The sequence below is a fragment of the Natrix helvetica genome, assembly GCF_964273705.1.
Source record: "Natrix helvetica genome assembly, chromosome: 4".
Classification (NCBI taxonomy): domain Eukaryota; kingdom Metazoa; phylum Chordata; class Lepidosauria; order Squamata; family Natricidae; genus Natrix; species Natrix helvetica.
Genome location: NC_138550.1, coordinates 18426366 through 18445390, shown reverse-complemented (window position 1 = coordinate 18445390; position 19025 = coordinate 18426366). Strand labels below are relative to the sequence as shown.

The window sequence follows — 19025 nt, the reverse complement described above, 5'->3', positions numbered from 1 at the left end:
TACATGTTTCCTCACCTATAAATATACTTTCGCTATGCATTTTCAAAGTCTGTTAAAAGACCGGCAACTGATTGGCGGTCTTCCCTTTCATCATTTTAATCCAAGTCACAGCACCAAACTATAATATCACACCATGCTTGCTTGCATGCAAATAAAATTATGTTGCATCTTCTGTATTTGGTGGGAGTATGAGTAGAATTTCTTCTGCATGATACCTGTTCCTTTTCAAGAACTTTGTCAACTTGATGTTCCCAGCTATTTTTGCTGCTGAATATACATGTCCCAGGATGAAGTTGAAAGATCCAATCTGGGTTGGTCACTAGGACCAGAGGTTTTGTCTTCTAAGCTTTCAGACTTGTGCTGAATCCCATCTTCAGTTCTCTCTAGCAGAGTGTGCGTAAGTCTCTGTGTGGTATTTATAGTATCTATTGCAAGTGGCTTTTTAGATGTTCAGCATTCCAAAATCTCTAAGCATTTCTGTGTGGAACAGGATCAAAGGCTTCCTTATAATCAATCTGTCAACTTGCAAAGCATTCCTGACCTGCTCTAGAGTTGCCATAGGCTAGGGGATGGGGAATCGAGTCTCATAGCTGCCTTGTGGAACTTGTATTTCAGTCAAAACAAAGCATATTCCAGCTGGCAACATCAAGGTAATCTCCATGCACACCCATAGTGGCCAGAGGAAAGGACTTCTACAACCTGCAAAATTGCTTTGTTGGGGAATGTGACTGATGATGACACACCTTGGGGGGAGGGGGAAACAGGATCAGAGCCAAGGTGCGAATTAAGTGAGGTCAGAGTTGTCTTCACTTGGTCTGTGCCAACATGAAGCTCCTAATAAATAACAAAATAAATAAATTTATTTTGAAGCTTGGCTTGAGGCTTGTGATTTAATAAGGGCATCAGTCAGAACTTTGGGGTGAAATTCATCTTTCCCCTACCAGCTCTGTGGTCATGGCTTGATGATCATGGCTTGGTGGTCATGTGATTGGGTGGTTGGGCATGACCACGTCAATGTCACTTTTTTGCCCTTGTTGTTACCCAATGGACAACGTTCCTCCAGGCCTTCCTTTCCTCTACCATCCCCCAGAGTCCATTTAATCTCATGCCAACTGCTTCAGTGACTCCATCCAGCCACCTCATTCTCTGTCATCCCCTGCAGCAAACAGGAACCTCACACAATGGCAGAGGCTCAAAAACTAAGCATCACACTTTACACATAAAATCACACAAAGCTGCACAACTTGTCTCACACAATGTGAAAGCAGCTGGACTTCATTTAAAACCCTGCAGCCAGGATTTGGGGGTTTTCTGAACTGCACAGAATCTTAGCTAGAGATTCTCCCGAACCCCTACAAACCCCCAGCAGCCCACCCCTGCTCTTAATCAACTTTTAGTTGCTTGCTATTAGCAGCTCAAGCATCCATAAGGTACACAAGGAAGATATAAAAGCAAACCAATACAGGGGTTTTATTTGATTTTATGTTTTATCTCTGGATATTGAATAACAGAGTTGGAAGGGACTTTGGAGGTCTTTTAGTCCAACCCCTTGCTTAGGCAGGAAACCCTACACCATTTGAGACAAATGGTTATCCCACCTCTTCTTAAAAACTTGCAGTGTTGGAGCATTCATAATTTCTGGAGGCAAGTTGTTCCACTGATTAATTGTTCTAACTCTCAGGAAATTTTTCATTAGTTCTAAGTAGCTTCTCTCCTTGATTAGGTTCCACCCATTACTTCTTGTTCTGTCCTCAGGTGCCTTGGAGAATAGTTTGATGTCCTCTTCTTTGTGGCAGCCCCTGAGATATTGGAAGATTGATGTCTTTATGACTGGCACAAAGACTCAACATTGATGTAGCAATTACTTAAATATTTTCTCTGCTCTGCTGTTGCAGTTGTGAAAAGTAAGGATTCTGATTTGGCGGCTCAGTTAACATGGGGTATATTTACACCCTATGTAACACTGTTGTTGCTATTCCTAATTAATCCCTGCTTTGAGAGGGCTGGAAAGCACTGTGAAGTGGTATACAACTCTGTGGTATTGCCATTGCTATTAACTATTCTTGTCGACTCAACTAGTTTCCAAACAAATACTAAAAAAATTATGAAGCTATCAAAGCAGAATGCTTTTGTTTTTCTACATCGTAAAGAAAATGCTTTTCAATTCTTCCCCTTCCCATCCCTTGTTAACAAAATAACAGCACACACTCCTGGTCCTGTCTACTTTGCACCCTTCTCCCTTTCCCTCAAAATGTTTTGCTGATTGTCTACTCTTCTTGCTGGGCTGTTTTCTGTCGAAGTCAATGCAATCCAAACACAATGATTCTTGGAACAAGACATTAGGACGTGTTCTCTTCAGGTCATAAGTTACAGTGTATATGGCAGAATGACTAGAACTGATTAGAAAAAGTTTCCGTGACATTATTATTTCTCTGTGATATAGTTCAGCAATTTGTTCTGACAATTAATTTTCAACAATTAGTTTCAGCAATCAGTTTAAAAAGCATATTTTGAGCAGTTAGCTTCAGCATTTGTTCTAGATCCACCCAAATCATGGGTGAGCAACCCGCGGCTCTGGAGCCGTATGTGGCTCTTTTATCCCTCTCCTGCGGCTCCCTGTCACCAGTTGGCTCCACCATTGATAGGGCTTTCGGTTAGGGCAGGTAGAGGAAAAAGAATGCCACACTAGGAGGAGACTCTATGATGGGGGAACTGGACTTCCTGTCGGCTTCAGTATTGACAGGGGGCTTCCGTTTAGGACCTTTGTGGCTCCTTGAGTGTTTAAAGTTGCCGACCCCCTGACCTAAATAATCCATTTCAAAACTTAAAGACAGTAAACGTAGAGTCAGAAGAATTTCTTGGTTAACTCTACTGGAGAAAAAGGCTCACATAGACTCATTGTTGTGCAAATTGTTGAATGGAAAGGTGGAAAGACTATATGGGATAAAAATAAAGAAAGTATTAAGTAAAAATGGGTACATTTTGAAAATGAAGAACTTAATGGGCTAAGAGGGTTTGTAGTTTTGAAAATGTAAACATTTTCCGGGGCATTCTACACACATTTAAAAAATATTTTCAGCAAAAACATCCTACAGAGTTACCTAATTTAATAAACATAATTAAATTAAGCATCAGCTAAGAATTCAATGGACCAGAGTAAAATGCAAATAAACTAGAACTTATTTTCAGAGAACAGCGACAAGCAGATTTTTATTTCCTGGCTCCATCCAGTGAAGGATACAGAAGGTGCTTCAGGTTTCATGTCCCTGCCCCTACCTCTGTCCCGCCTACAAACACTTGTTCCATTTAAAATCTTTCCCATTCAGGCTGTAAGAAAATGAACTGCAGGAACACAGTAAGTATAGCTGCAGAAAGCAGTCAAAGGAGACCAGGGAGATTAAGTCAGAATTACATACATCTAGTTGTTTGGAAGAGTGGAAAATACGGGTGGTTATAGTGGAATATGGATAACTTGTTCCTGCTCTAAGTATTAGTGCGAGCATAAAAGTGAGGGATGCCTTTTGCATTTGAGAAGGAGGGAGAGTCTGAGAAATTAAAGCAAAGAAAAAGACAAGGCTGACGAATGTATAGAGCAGCAATGGCGAACCTTTTTTGGCTCGCGTGCCACAGGTGGGGGGAGTGCAGGGGGGTAGTGTGTGGGCGTGCCGCACCCATAATGCAATGCGTGACCCCCCAGTGCGCATGCACGCACAACGCGCGACCCCCCCATTTTTACATGCTTTTTTCACCCTCCCCAGGCTCCAGAGGCTTAATAGGAGCCTGGGGAGGGCGAATAGAGCCTCCCCTACCCCCCCCGGAGGCCCTCCGGAGGCTTCAGGGATCATCCGGAGGCTTCCCTGAAGCCTTTGGAATGCTTAAAACCACCCTCCGAGCAAACCGGAAGTGACTTCAGGGTTGCTTGGAGGGTCGTTTTAAGCGCTCCGAAGGCTTCAGGAAAGCCTCCGTACGGTCCCTGAAGCCTCCGGGGGTGGGGAAGGCTCTTTTCACCCTCCCCAGCTTTTAAAAAGGGGAACTCAGCTGGCCAGCGCACGCATGTGCGCTGGCCAGCTGACAGGGCAGCACCTCGCGTGCCCTGACAAATGTCTCCGCGTGCCACTTGTGGCACGCGTGCCATAGGTTCGCCATCACTGGTATAGATTGTGGAAGAGAAAAGATACAGAGTAGTAAGAAAGGAGAAAAAAAACATTAAGGGAGGAAGAGACAATCTCTTGGTGCATGTGCCAATTTGGAATGTTGAAAACATTTAATGGGCACACTTGCAAAGTGGCTGGATTGACAATCTCCCTTAAGGCTAAGGAGTCTATAGCTCAGTGATGGAAAACCTTTTCGGCACTGAGTGCGATAACGGACTGTCCGTACATGCATGTACATGTGTGTGCACCGGACTGTTGGAAACCTGAAGACCAGCTGGCCAGCACACAAAAGCCTGCTTTTGGCCATTTTTCAGGCTGTTTTCATCCATTTTCTGGGGTGTTTTCCAGCTGTTTTTTGGGCTGTTTTCAAACGGTTAGGGGCCATTTTTGGGCTGTTTTCCATGTGTGTGCTAAATAAATAATCTGTCTTACCCTTTCCCTGAGTAAATCCAGCTTTTTGGCTCTATGAAAATGCCCCAAAATCCTGGAAGGCCAGTTTGTCATCTGACGCATGGGTTGTATTGGGATTAGTCTTCCCACAAGGCCATTAACTTTGTACATAGGGGAGATTATCAAGCCAGCCACTTTACTTTAGTTTAGTGGAATTTAGTGGAAAATGGATAACTTGCTCCTGCTCTAAGTATTAGTGTGACCATAAAAGTGAGAGATGCCTTTCACATTTGATAAGGAGGGAGAGAATGAGAAATTAAAGCAAAGAAAAAGACAAGGCTGACGAAGATATAGAGTGTGAAATAGAAAAGCTATTAAGGGGGGAAGAGACAATCTTTTGGTGCATGTGCCAATTTGGAAAGTTGAAAACATTTAAAGGGAAAACTTGCAAAGTGGCTGGCTTGACAATCTCCCCTATGTACAAAGTAATGACCTTGTGGGCAAGACTAAGGATTTCTGGGCATTTTCATAGAGGCCAAAAGAAGGATTTTCTCAATGAAAGTTGTCTTGTTATAACCCAGAAATCCCCTTAAGCTTCTAACTGTGGAAGTTTTGTTAAGACAGCAGGCTGGGGACTGACTGGTGCTTCTAGTCAGGTCTTAGGTACAAAGCCAACTGGGTTTGTCCCACTATCTCAGCTCTAGGCAGAAGGAGGAAGTGACAAACCGTTTGTAAAATATTACCAAGAAAACTGCAAGATCAAATCCAGGCAGTTCCCTGGAATCAAGGCTGATGCAAAGAGGACAAAATAAAAGAATGAAAAAGCGTGATTTCATGAGGATGAAATTGCAGATTGTTTATGACTGATTTCTAGGATGCTACAATTTCTGAAGTCTTTTCTGTTTCGAGAAGGAGACAGGTTTCCATGGATCTCTCTGTCAGCACCGCTCTTCTCTTGACTATCTCTTGCTGCCTGTGGAATACCGAATCTCAAAGGTATTCTTCCGTGCTCAGTGTGCCAAATGGGAGTTCCAGGGGTGAATGGGGACCAATTTCGTTTTGTTCTTGTGGCTATGCTGACGCCTTTGCCCTGAAGGTAAAAGTTTACTTTTCTGATGCTCCCTCACTTCTAAATATTCTCTTGAAACTGCTTATCTTTCAAGGAAGGCATTCAAGAAGTAATTGTGTTGAGGCTTTACACTTTTGATTCTACAACTAAAGAAATGCATTGAGTTTGGATGGAATATTGTGTGGCAGATACAATCTTGATCCAATTCATTTTCCATTATTTATGGGTAAATGTTGGAATTTCTGAGAATTGAAATCTGAAGGACAGCAAGGGGGAGAAAGGCTGATCTAGAACTTTACCAAGGTCATATTTTCTTAGGTGGAAGAAGACAACTGGACACTTGACAAGACAGCTCTGAATGGCATCCGCTTGTACTGCGACGATGGCGTAGTAATTGAGTCTAAAGTTGGACCGTGAGTAACTGATTTTCTTACCATATTTCATTTCCTTGTCATGAAGATTGGGAGAGGAGATGACCTTTCTGAATGAGCTGCTGATGCTGAAATGTGGATGAGAGATTTTTGTATTCCTGAGTTGTGCAATGGTATAACTAATCATTTGTGGGCCATAGTAAGTGTATCTCATTTCGTCCCTTTGGCTCTTCTTCCCTAGCATGCATTTATTCCAACAAGACCCCTTGTGGACATGAGTTTCCCACATACTTCTCCGATTGTGCAGTTCATGAATCTTCCTTATAACTAGAAGACCTCCAAGGTTCCTCCAAACTCTGTTATTCTATATTCAATACTTAAAACTTTAATAAACTTAAAAAGCCCCTGCATTGGTTTGCATTTAAATAGAACAAAATTAGCTAGAGATTTTCTTGAGACTCCTGGTACTTTTGGGTGGTTTCCTAAGGACACTGGAGGTTCTTGGCTGTCTCAGGACATTGTATGTTCGCCTGGTGACTTTCCACAGCTTAAGAAGTTTGTAGGGATAATGGACACCTCTGCATGTACACACCTTCTGTGCTTTCTGCAGATTCCTGGTTGACAGTAACTGTGCATCATTTGCAATACCTTTTACCTCTTTATCGGATTATTTAATTATGATAGGTTCATTGCAAATGAAGGTCTCAGCAGTCAAAATGTGTCAAAGGGTTAGGGCAGCATTGGACATTTGAGATGTCGATTCAACTTTCTTTATTGCACAATCCTCTCTCCCCAAATAAAACATGGGGAAGGGCCACATGGCAGCCAGAGCAAGAACTCTGTTTTCCTGTGGAACACCATGTGTAAAGTAACAAGGGAAGCTGAGCTAGAACTCAGACTTCCAATAAGAAAATGAGGCATTGACAGGGGACTTGCTAGCTGACTCACTACTTCACTAGTGGGTAATTCATTCATTTAAGGGTAATAGAAGGAAAAGGGGAAATGCTGCTTCGAATAGCGTAAGACAATTTGCAGTATGAGAAGCCTCTGCTGTAATGGTCTACTTAAGTGACCACGACTAAAGTGGTCAGTAGAGAGGGTGTGCATAAGTGAACTAACTTACCTATTGTCTCTGTCATTGTATTTTTACTCTCTTATACATATTCTCCTTTTTGTTTGACAAAAACAAACAAACAAACAAATAAATAAAGGAACAAATGAACAAATAAACAAAAATGAGATTAATAATTATCCCATTTTTATGCCAGCTGCCAAAAGACCCCATTCCTCCATTGTTTTCTACAATAGCACCACAGAATTAGGTTGACTATCAAATTTTGACCCAGAATTGTGTAATGATAGCAAAAACTAGACTTTAACTTGATTCCTAGCCCAAGATTTTAGCCATTGTGCCTGAATCTCTTGGATTGATGACAAGTGTTTAATTTAGACACTAAAAGATGGTTATCTATCTTTTCTGGCAGGTGGGGAAAGTGGACCGCAAAACAATTTTGCCACGGAGGCTTCCTGGTCTCTTTTTCTCTAAGAGTGGAATCGCGTCGAGGAACTCTTGATGATACAGCAGCTAACAACATCCAGTTCAAGTGCAGTGTTGGTAGTGGCCTTATAGGTTTTGGCACTAAATTGGGTGAATACGGCCCATGGAGCCAGCAGTGCCAATCAAATGGTATATGTGGGATGAGAACAAGGGTGGAGGATCCACAGGGATTCACACATGATGACACAGCACTCAATGATGTGATTTTTTACTGCTGTTAATGGTTGATCCATGTTTCCTCACCTATAAATATACTTTTGCTATGCATTTTCAAAGACTGTTAATTTAAGAATTAAGACTGTTAACTTGAGAATAAAGGGTGTGTTTCAGTGGTGGGTTCAAGGCATACAACCCAGTACGGCTGTACCAGTAGTAGCCGGAAGCAGCAGCCACCGTACTGGTACAGTGGCTTATTTGGCCCACCAACCCTCCCGCGTTCCATAACTGTTTTTGAAGCAACTGGTCCAAGTGCACACAGATTGGTTTCCAGTTTCAATTGAATTCAGATCGCAGACTAGATTAGTTCTCTTGCACAGACTCAGAGCTACACAGGTAAGCCACGCCCAGGCTCCAAGCCATCTGGCATGGCTCTCAGTCACCAAATAGTTTCCATTGGCTGACCCAGGTCTCATGCCTATCCATTGGCTGACCTTGTTACCATATCCTATTTCAGCCAGTCCCCAATGGCTGACCTGTTGCTATGTCCTATTCCAGCTCATGAATAGCATTACCCTAAAGATATAAAAAGGATGTTAGACAACTGGTCACTCCAATATTTTTGAAACCAACCTTGACCAACACACAGTACCTTTTTAATATTGGGTGTGTATTTTTAAAAACATAATTTGATCAAACTTGACATTTGAGTCTGGAGAACAAGGAGAGAATGCAGAGAGAATGGTTGAGGTGATGTCCATATTGGGTTTAGGAGCTAAGGTATGTACTCCAATGACTGAAGTTTGGTGTACAGTAAAAGAGTGCAGAAAGAGAAAGTGCTTGAGGAAAATCCAAGAGGATTGATTTGCATTTTAATGACTCTTGTTTAAGAAGCAGAATTTCCTTTGCTTTTCTGCATCATAAAAAAAATACTTTTCAATTCTTTCCCTTCCTATTCCTTGTTAATAAAACAACAACACACACTCCTGACCCCACCTTCTTCTGCACCCTCCCCACTAGCCATCAAAATGTTTGATGATTGTCTACTCTTCATGGCTAATACAATTTCTAGATTGGTTTTTTTTCTTGCAGAAATTGATACAATCCAAACAATTCAATGATTCTTGGAACAGGACATCGGGAAATGTTCTTTTCAGATCTTAAGCTACACTAAATATGGCAGATTGACTTACCATGATAAAAATAAGTGTTCATGAGATTATTACTTTCACTATGAGATAGTTGAGCAATTTGTTCTGACAGTTAATTTTTAGAAATCATTTTAGCAATTAGTTTCAGCAATTTGTTTAAAAAACATAGTTTGAGCGGTTAGCTTCATATTTCCTTTACATTTGCCTAGATAATCTATTTAAAACCGAAAGACAGTAAATGTAGAGTTAATAGAATTTCTTGGTTAACTCTTTCAGAGGAAAAGACCTACATAGACCCCATACTTCTTGAGCAAATTGTTGAACTAAATAGCTACGGTGCCAACATAACAATTGTAATAGCACTTTGACTTGACTTGACTTGACTTGACTTGATTTGACTTTATTGTCATTACACCTCATACAATGAAATTAAATGCCATCCTCAGTGTACATTATAACTATTAAAATGAAACACAAACACACATCCTTCACATTCTATACAATTGAATTGAAAACCCGATATTGCATTAATATTGCCCTATACAGTAGAATTCAATATAGTTACTACTACTCTGGGATAGAAGCTGTTTTTCAGCCTATTTGGCCTTGATTTTATTATCCTGTACTGCCTGCCAGGTGGTAATAGTTCAAAAAAAAACATGCCCAGGATGAGTGATGATACCACTTTATATTATAAACTAATAAAAAAGTGGTTCTTGGAATGATTATGCAATAATGTGATTAGAATGGACGTATGATTAGTAATTTTGTCTTCCCTCAATACTACACACAGATCACTGTGCATTTTACTGCATTTAGTAAAAAGAAAGAAATATATTCTTCCTAATGACTGGATTCATACATGGAGGCAACCCATAATAGGGTTTATTTGAGTTAGTGCTATGTCAACTTCTGCTGTGTTGTGCAACCTATGGCTTATTGCAGTAATAAGCAACTCATGCTCCCCCATCATTTGTGCCATTCCCAAGTCTCTTCTGACTCTAATTAATAAAAATTAGCACTTTGATTTCCTGTCATTTCAAGGGTGTAAATATATAAGATCTTCTTATGCACAATTTAGTGCAGGAGTGTCAAACTCGATTTCATTGAGGACCACATCAGGGTTGTGTTTGACCCTGGGACCAGGGTGGGCATGGCCAGCTTAACATCACTTGTGTTGGAGGTGGCTGTGGTTGCTGAAGCACTCTGCCAACAAAAATGGGCTCAGAGCTCCGTTTTCGGTATCCGGTTCTCTCAAGCTCAATTTTTGCTGGCAGAGGCACCAGTCCTTCACTATTTCCAGATTGGCCCCGTGGGATCTAAGATCTAAGCACCCCATGGGTCTTGAGTTTGACACCCATGATTTAGTGGGTAAAACTAATACTCAGGTTTTCACAATAAACCAAACAATAAACATCTATAATAGACAACACTTAAGAATTAAAAGAAATAAATAAAGGCCTTAATCCTACTCACTTTGCATCATCATCATCATCATCATCATCATCATCATCATCATCATCATCATCATCACCACTGCCACCACCACCACAACCACACTTAATATGGGGCTCTCTCCTCCCCTGCCAGATGTTAAATGTGATTCACAGCTATTAAAAGATCACCCATATGTTGTTTGTATAGTTCAGCATCTTTAATAAATGTAATTAATTTAAAGTATAATTGAAACCAAGCATCATCCAAGGATTCAGTGCACTAAAGCAAAATATAAATAAACTAGATCTTGTTTTCAGTTAGCAACCAGAGGTTTTGTCTTCCAAGCTTTCAGACTTGTGCTGAATCCTATCTTCAGGGAACTTCTCTCTAGCAGAGTGTCTGTGTGTGGTATTTATAGTATCTATTGCAAGTGGCTTTTAGGATGTTCAGCATTCCAAAGTGTCTAAGCATTTCTGAATCCAGCTGTGTGGAACAGGATCAAAGGCTTCCTTATAATCAATCTGTCAACTTGCGAAGCATTCCTGACCTGCTTTAGAGTTGCCATAGGCTAGGGGATGGGGAATCGGGTCTCGCAGCTGCCTTGTGGAACTTGTATTTCAGTCAAAACAAAGCATATTCCAGCTGGCAATGTCAATGTAATTTCCATGCACACCCACAGTGGCCAGAGGAAGGGATTTCTACAAGCTGCAAAATTGCTTTGTTGGGGAATGTGATTGATGATGACACACCTTGGGGGGGGGAGGGGGAAACAGGATCAGAGCCAAGGGGCGAATTAAGTGAGGTCAGAGTTGCCTTCACTTGGTCTGTGCCAACATGAAATTGGCACATTCCTAATAAATAACTGGATTTCTTTTGAAGCTTGGCATGAGGCTTACGATTTAATTAGGGCATCAGTAGAAACTTTGGGGTGAAATTCATTTTTCCCCTATCAGCTCTGTGGTCAAGGCTTGGTGATCATGGCTTGGTGGTCATGTGATTGGGTGGTTGGGCATGACAACATCTATGTCACTTTTTTGCCCTTGTTGTTACCCAATGGACAATGTTCCTCAAGGCCTTCCTGTCCTCTACCATCCCCCAGAGTCCATTTAATCTCATGCCAACTGCTTCAGTGACTCCATCCAGCCACCTCATTCTCTGTCATCCCCTGCAGCAAACAGGAACCTCACACAATGGCAGAGGCTCAAAAACTAAACATCACACTTTACACACAAAATCACACAAAGCTGCACAACTTGTCTCACACAGTGTGAAAGCAGCTGGACTTCATGTAAAACCCTGCAGCCAGGATTTGGGGGTTTTCTGAACTGCACAGAATCTTAGCTAGAGATTCTCCCGAACCCCTACAAACCCCCAGCAGCCCACCCCTGCTGTTAATCAACTTTTTGTTGCTTGTTATTAGCAGCTCAAGCATCCATAAGGTATACAAGGAAGATATAAAAGCAAACCAATACAGGGGTTTTATTTGATTTTATGTTTTATCTCTGGATATTGAATAAAAAGTAACAGAGTTAGAAGGGACTTTGGCGGTCTTTTAGTCCAACCCCTTGCTTAGGCAGGAAACCCTACACCATTTGAGACAAATGGTTATCCAACCTCTTCTTAAAAACTTGCAGTGTTGGAGCATTCATAATTTCTGGAGGCAAGTTGTTCCACTGATTAATTGTTCTAACTCTCAGGAAATTTTTCATTAGTTCTAAGTAGCTTCTCTCCTTGATTAAGTTCCACCCATTACTTCTTGTCCTGCCTTCAGGTGCTTTGGAGAATAGCTTGATGCCCTCTTCTTTGTGGCAGCCCCTGAGATATTGGAAGATTGATGTCTTTATGACTGGCACAAAGACTCAACATTGATGTAGCAATTACTTAAATATTTTCTCTGCTCTGCTGTTGCAGTTGTGAAAAGTAAGGATTCTGATTTGGCGGCTCAGTTAACATGGGGTATATTTACACCCTATGTAACACTGTTGTTGCTATTCCTAATTAATCCCTGCTTTGAGAGGGCTGGAAAGCACTGTGAAGTGGTATACAACTCTGTGGTATTGCCATTGCTATTAACTATTCTTGTCGACTCAACTAGTTTCCAAACAAATACTAAAAAAATTATGAAGCTATCAAAGCAGAATGCTTTTGTTTTTCTACACCTCAAAGAAAATGCTTTTCAATTCTTCCCCTTCCCTTCCCTTGTTAAGAAAATAACAACACACACTCCTGGTCCTGTCTACTTTGCACCCTTCTCACATGCCATCAAAATGTTTTGCTGATTGTCTACTCTTCTTGCTGGGCTGTTTTCTGTCGAAGTCGATGCAATCCAAACACAATGATTCTTGGAACAAGACATTAGGACATGTTCTCTTCAGGTCATAAGTTACAGTGTATATGGCAGAATGACTAGAACTGATTAGAAAAAGTTTCCGTGACATTATTATTTCTCTGTGATATAGTTCAGCAATTTGTTCTGACAATTAATTTTCAACAATTAGTTTCAGCAATCAGTTTAAAAAGCATATTTTGAGCAGTTAGCTTCAGCATTTGTTCTAGATCCACCTAAATCATGGGTGAGCAACCCGCGGCTCTGGAGCCACATGTGGCTCTTCCATCCCTCTGCTGCGTCTCCCTTTTGCCTGTCGGCTCCACCATTGATAGGGCTTTCAGTTAGGGCAGGTAGAGGAAGAAGGATGCCACACTAGGAGGAGACTCTATGATGGGGGAACTGGACTTCCTGTCGGCTTCAGTTTTGACAGAGGGCTTCCGTTTAGGACCTTTGTGGCTCCTTGAGTGCTTAAAGTTGCCGACCCCCTGACCTAAATAATCCATTTCAAAACTTAAAGACAGTAAACGTAGAGTCAGAAGAATTTCTTGGTTAACTCTTCTGGAGAAAAAGGCTCACATAGACACATTGTTATGCAAATTGTTGAATGGAAAGGTGGAAAGACTATATGGGATAAAAATAAAGAAAGTATTAAGTAAAAATGGGTACATTTTGAAAATGAAGAACTTAATGGGCTAAGAGGGTTTGTAGTTTTGAAAATGTAAACATTTTCCTGGGCATTCTACACACATTTAAAAAATCTTTTCAGCAAAAACACATCCTACAGAGTTACCTAATTTAATAAACATAATTAAATTAAGCATCAGCTAAGAATTCAATGGAGTAGAGTAAAATGCAAATAAACTAGAACTTATTTTCAGAGAACAGCGACAAGCAGATTTTTATATCCTGGCTCCATCCAGTGAAGGATACAGAAGGTGCTTCAGGTTTCATGTCCCTGCCCCTACCTCTGTCCCGCCTACAAACACTTGTTCCATTGAAATCTTTTCCATTTGGGCTGTAAGATAATTAACTGCAGGAACACAGTAAGTATAGCTGCAGAGAGCAGTCAAAGGCGACCAGGGAGATTAAGTCAGCATTTCATACATCTAGTTGTTTGGAAGAGTGGAAAATACGGGTGGTTTTAGTGGAATATGGATAACTTGTTCCTGCTCTAAGTATTAGTGTGAGCATAAAAGTGAGGGATGCCTTTTGCATTTGAGAAGGAGGGAGAGTCTGAGATATTAAAGCAAAGAAAAAGATAAGGCTGACGAATGTATAGAGTGTGAAATAGAAAAGCTAGAGAGTAAGAAAGGAGAAAAAAAAACCATTAAGGGAGGAAGAGACAATCTCTTGGTGCATGTGCCAATTTGGAATGTTGAAAACATTTAATGGGCACACTTGCAAAGTGGCTGGTTTGACAATCTCCCCTATGTACAAAGTAATGGCCTTGTGGGCAAGACTAATACCAATACAACCCATGCGTCAGATGGCAAAACTGGCCTTCCAGGATTTCTGGGCATTTTCATAGAGTCCAAAAGAAGGATTTTCTCAATGAAAGTTGTCTTGTTATAACCCAGAAATCCTCTTAAGCTTCTAACTGTGGAGGTTTTGTTAAGACAGCCGTTTTGGGACTGACTGGTGCTTCTAGTCAGGTCTTAGGTACAAAGCCAACTAGGTTTGTCCCACTATCTCAGCTCTAGGCAGAAGGAGGAAGTGACAAACCATTTGTAAAATATTACCAAGAAAACTGCAAGATCAAATCCAGGCAGTTCCCTGGAATCAAGGCTGATGCAAAGAGGACAAAATAAAAGAATGAAAAAGCGTGATTTCATGAGGATGAAATTGCAGATTGTTTATGACTGATTTCTAGGATGCTACAATTTCTGAAGTCTTTTCTGTTTCAAGAAGGAGACAGGTTTCCATGGATCTCTCTGTCAGCACCGCTCTTCTCTTGACTATCTCCTGCTGCCTGTGGAATAGCGAATCTCGAAGGTTTTCTTCCGTGCTCAGTGTGCCAAATGGGAGTTCCAGGGGTGAATGGGGACCGATTTCATTTTGTACTTCTGGCTATGCTGACGCCTTTGCCCTGAAGGTAGAGGTTTACTTTTCTGATGCTACCTCACTTCTAAATATTCTCTTGAAACTGCTCATCTTTCAAGTAAGGCAATCAAGAAGTAATTGTGTTGAGGCTTTACACTTTTGATTCTACAACTAAAGAAATGCATTGAGTTTGGATGGAATATTGTGTGGCAGATCCAATCTTGATCCAATTCATTTTCCATTATTTATGGGTAAATGTTGGAATTTCTGAGAATTGAAATCTGAAGGACAGTAAGGGGGAGAAAGGCTGATCTAGAACTTTACCAAGGTCATATATTCTTAGGTGGAAGAAGACAAGTGGACACTTGACAAGACAGCTCTGAATGGCATCCGCTTGTACTGTGACGATGGTGTAGTAATTGAGTCTAGAGTTGGACCGTGAGTAACTGATTTTCTTACCATATTTCATTTCCTTGTCATGAAGATTGGGAGAGGAGATGACCTTTCTGAATGAGCTGCTGATAATGAGATGTGGATGAGAGATTTTTGTATTCTTGAGTTGTGCAATGTTATAACTAATCATTTGTGGGCCATAGTAAGTGTATCTCATTTCGTCCCTTTGGCTCTTCTTCCCTAGCATGCATTTATTCCAACAAGACCCCTTGTGGACTTGAGTTTCCCACATACTTCTCCGATTGTGCAGTTCATGAATCTTCCTTATAACTAGAAGACCTCCAAGATTCCTTCCAACTCTGTTATTCTATATTCAATACTTAAAACTTTAATAAACTTAAAAAGCCCCTGCATTGGTTTGCATTTAAATAGAACAAAATTAGCTACATATTTTCTTGAGACTTCTGGTACTTTTGGGTGGTTTCCTAAGGACACTGGACATTTTATGCTGTCTCAGGACTTAAAACTGTCTCAGGACGACTTGAACAAGGGTAATAGAAGGAAAAGGGGAAATGCTGCTTCGAACAGCGTAAGACAATTTGCAGTATGAGAAGCCTCTGCTGTAATGGTGTACTTAAGTGACCATGACTAAAGTGGTCAGTAGAGGGGGCGTGCATAAGTGAACTAACTTACCTATCGTCTCTGTCATTGTATTTTTACTCTCTTATACATATTCTCCTTTTTGTTTGACAAAAATGAACAAACGAACAAATGAACAAACGAACAAACGAACAAAAGAACAAAAGAACAAAAGAACAAAAGAACAAACAAACAAATGAACAAATGAACAAATAAACAAAAATGGGATTAATAATTATCCCATTTTTATGCCAGCTGCCAAAAGACCCCTTTCCTCCATTGTTTTCTACAATAGCACCACAGAATTAGGTTGACTATCAAATTTTGACCCAGAATTGTGTAATGATAGCAAAAACTAGACTTTAACTTGATTCCTAGCCCAAGATTTTAGCCATTGTGCCTAAATCTCTTGGATTGATGACAAGTGTTTAATTTAGACACTAAAAGATGGTGATCTATCTTTTCTGGCAGGTGGGGAAAGTGGACTGGAAAACAATTTTGCCATAGAGGCTACCTGGTTTCTTTTTCTCTGAGAGTGGAACCGCGTCAAGGAATTCTTGATGATACAACAGTTAACAACATCGAGTTCAAGTGCAGTGGTACTATGCAACTTGTAGGCCTTGGCACTAAATTGGGTGAATACGGCCCATGGAGCCAGGAGTGCCGATCAAATGGTATATGTGGAATGAGAACAAGGGTGGAGGATGCACAGGGAATCACACGTGATGACACAGCACTCAATGATGTGGCTTTTTACTGCTGTTAATGGTTGATCCATGTTTCCTCACCTATAAATATACTTTTGCTATGCATTTTCAAAGACTGTTAATTTAAGAATTAAGACTGTTAACTTGAGAATAAAGGGTGTGTTTCAGTGGTGGGTTCCAGGCGTACAACCCAGTACGGCTGTACCAGTAGTAGCCGGAAGTAGCAGCCACCGTACTGGTACAGTGGCTTATTTGGCCCACCAACCCGCCTGCATTCCCTAACAGTTTTTGAAGCAACTGGGCCAAGTGCACACAGATTGGTTTCCAGTTTCAATTCAATTCAGATCGCAGACTAGATTAGTTCTCTTGCACAGACTCAGAGCTACATAGGTAAGCCACGTCCAGGCTCCAAGCCATCTGGCATGTTGGCTGATGCAGCATGCGGTGCCTGCGTGACCTCTGCTGAGCAGCTGAGTGTTGTAGGGTGGTGGTGTGTGCATGCGTGCACAGTGTGTGTTCCAGACTAGGATGTCCGGCCCCATGCTCAGCGTACCAGTTGCGACGGGGTCCGGAACCCACCACTGGTGTGTTTGTGCATAATGTGGTAATACAAGGTAACCGTTCCCCCAGGTGTTACCTCTTCAAACAATCCAGATTGGGAAGGCGTAACAAAGGAAGTAGCAGAAACCTCAAGCACTGCAAGTGTGTGACTGTTTTCCCTCTTGTCATTTTGATCCAAGTCACAGCAACAAACTATAATAATATAATATTACTGCTTGCTTGCTTGCATGCAAATAAAATTGCGTTGCATCTTCAAATTTCTTTCTTTCAATAAACTTGAAAGAAAGAGAGAAGGATTTATATTTTTTGTAGTCATCTGGTTATTAGTCCTCTTAATGTCCAGTTGCTTTTTGAAAATACATTTGGGACAGTGCATCTGAATCTTCATCTTTTAAAGTGTTGACAGCATCTTATCTTCCATTTTGGTTTTGAAATTATCAAGGTAGCGAGAAAGGGGTGCCATCCTCAAATGTCTGAGTTCAACAGGAAAATATAACACAAAGCATGTCAGAGTTTGTTGCAGAAATCACATCCAGATTCTCCCAATATGGTAGAGGGGAGTGATTGGTTTCCAGTTTTAATTCAATTCAGATAGCAGACAAGATTAGTTTGTCAGTGTTCTAAATACCATGCATGAAATCAATCAGAGACCAAGGTAGAATCATCCTTAAAGTTCCAATTTATTCATACAGGCAAGTTAGCACATCTATGGAATTCCAACTCTAATGTTCTTCCTAGAATTCCACCCACTTGAAAGTTCATGATCTATCCCCACACCCCATAATCCATCACATGTTCCAATCATCATCTTCCACACTGGCATCTACACCCCTCTGCTTCCGGTCAGGTGTCAAGGTGCGGAGACAAAAGATGACCTTGAGCTTTTATAAAAAAAATGACAACAATACATTCCACAATTCTACTCCTTTCTATTCCCCCCTCCCAACTTCTACACTAATGAAACACATAGGAAATTATAAGAAAGTGTGGCAGGCCAAAGATCCTAAAAGAAACATAACTACAGGCCTGACAGGCGGCCTCTCCTCAGAAGAAAAACGTTTCCTGAAAAGAGAATAACATAAAAGTTAACATAACAAAATTAACCACCTCTCCTCCCCCCAAGGGGACCATTTGACTTATTGGGAAACTTCTCATGAAATTGCTTTACTAACTTCTCCACTTTTAGGTTCCCACTGTTCACCCAAGTAGATTCAGACCAAGGGTAACCCTTCCACCTCAGATTGTGTTTCCCCTTCTATCACTACAGGAGGAGAGTGAGCTTGGGTGGATGCTCTTATGTTAGACCCAATTACTGGTTTCAACAAGCTACAATGAAATTCTGGGTCAATTTTCCCTAGACTTCTGGGTAGACTTAGTTGAACTGTAACTGGGTTAACTATCTTCACTATTGGGAATGGACCTAGAAATTTTGGACCCAATTCCTTACTAGGCATTCCTAATTTTATGTATTTGTTAGACACAAAAACTTTGTCCCCCAAAAGGAAGGGGTTTTGGTGCGAGCGATGTTGATCAGCTTGCTTCGTGTAGGCTTCTGCCGCAATTGCTAGAGCCTTCTTCGTATTCTCCCATCCTTTCTTTAGTGTGTCCATCCATTCATTCAAAGGCATGGAGCAACTGAATGTCCAGTTGCTTTTTGAAAACACCTTTGGGACAGTTGTGACCTGGATGACAGAGAATCTCCATAAACATCCAGTAGTATTTTAGTATCAGGACCTTTGCTGCATTTTGTTACTTTTATACCAAACTGACTCAATTCTTCATTAGATAAATTAAATCCATGTTTTTGTTCTATGATAGGATGCATTTCTAGCTAGGATCAGTTCTTGGGTGGCAATGATAGTGCAGCTGAATCTTTATCATTTAAAGTGTTGACAGCATCTTATCTTCCATTTTGGTTTTGAAATTATCAAGGTAGCGAGAAAGGGGTGCCATCCTCAAATGTCTGAGTTCAACAGGAAAATATAAAACACAAAGCATGTCAGAGTTTGCTGCAGAAATCACATCCAGATTCTTCCAACATGGTAGAGGGGAGAGATTGGTTTCCAGTTT

General features: G+C 40.9%; 2 protein-coding genes across 2 annotated transcripts; both read left to right on the top strand.

Moving 5' to 3' along the window:
* Nucleotides 1-3319: 3319 nt before the first annotated feature.
* Nucleotides 3320-7847, top strand: LOC309391500 (vitelline membrane outer layer protein 1-like). Its single transcript, XM_081952018.1, has 4 exons — nt 3320-3355; nt 5419-5640; nt 5932-6026; nt 7469-7847. The coding sequence occupies exons 1-4, from the start codon at nt 3338-3340 to the stop codon at nt 7761-7763; spliced, it is 630 nt and encodes a 209-aa protein (XP_081808144.1). The 5' UTR covers nt 3320-3337; the 3' UTR covers nt 7764-7847.
* Nucleotides 7848-8451: 604 nt separating this feature from the next.
* LOC309391712 (vitelline membrane outer layer protein 1-like) lies at nt 8452-18790 on the top strand (the record flags this gene model as incomplete). The annotated part of the gene is made up of 5 exons (XM_081952376.1): nt 8452-8478; nt 14486-14707; nt 14999-15093; nt 16159-16551; nt 18580-18790. The coding sequence occupies 4 exons, from the start codon at nt 8452-8454 to the stop codon at nt 16451-16453; spliced, it is 639 nt and encodes a 212-aa protein (XP_081808502.1). The 3' UTR covers nt 16454-16551; nt 18580-18790.
* Nucleotides 18791-19025: the final 235 nt, after the last annotated feature.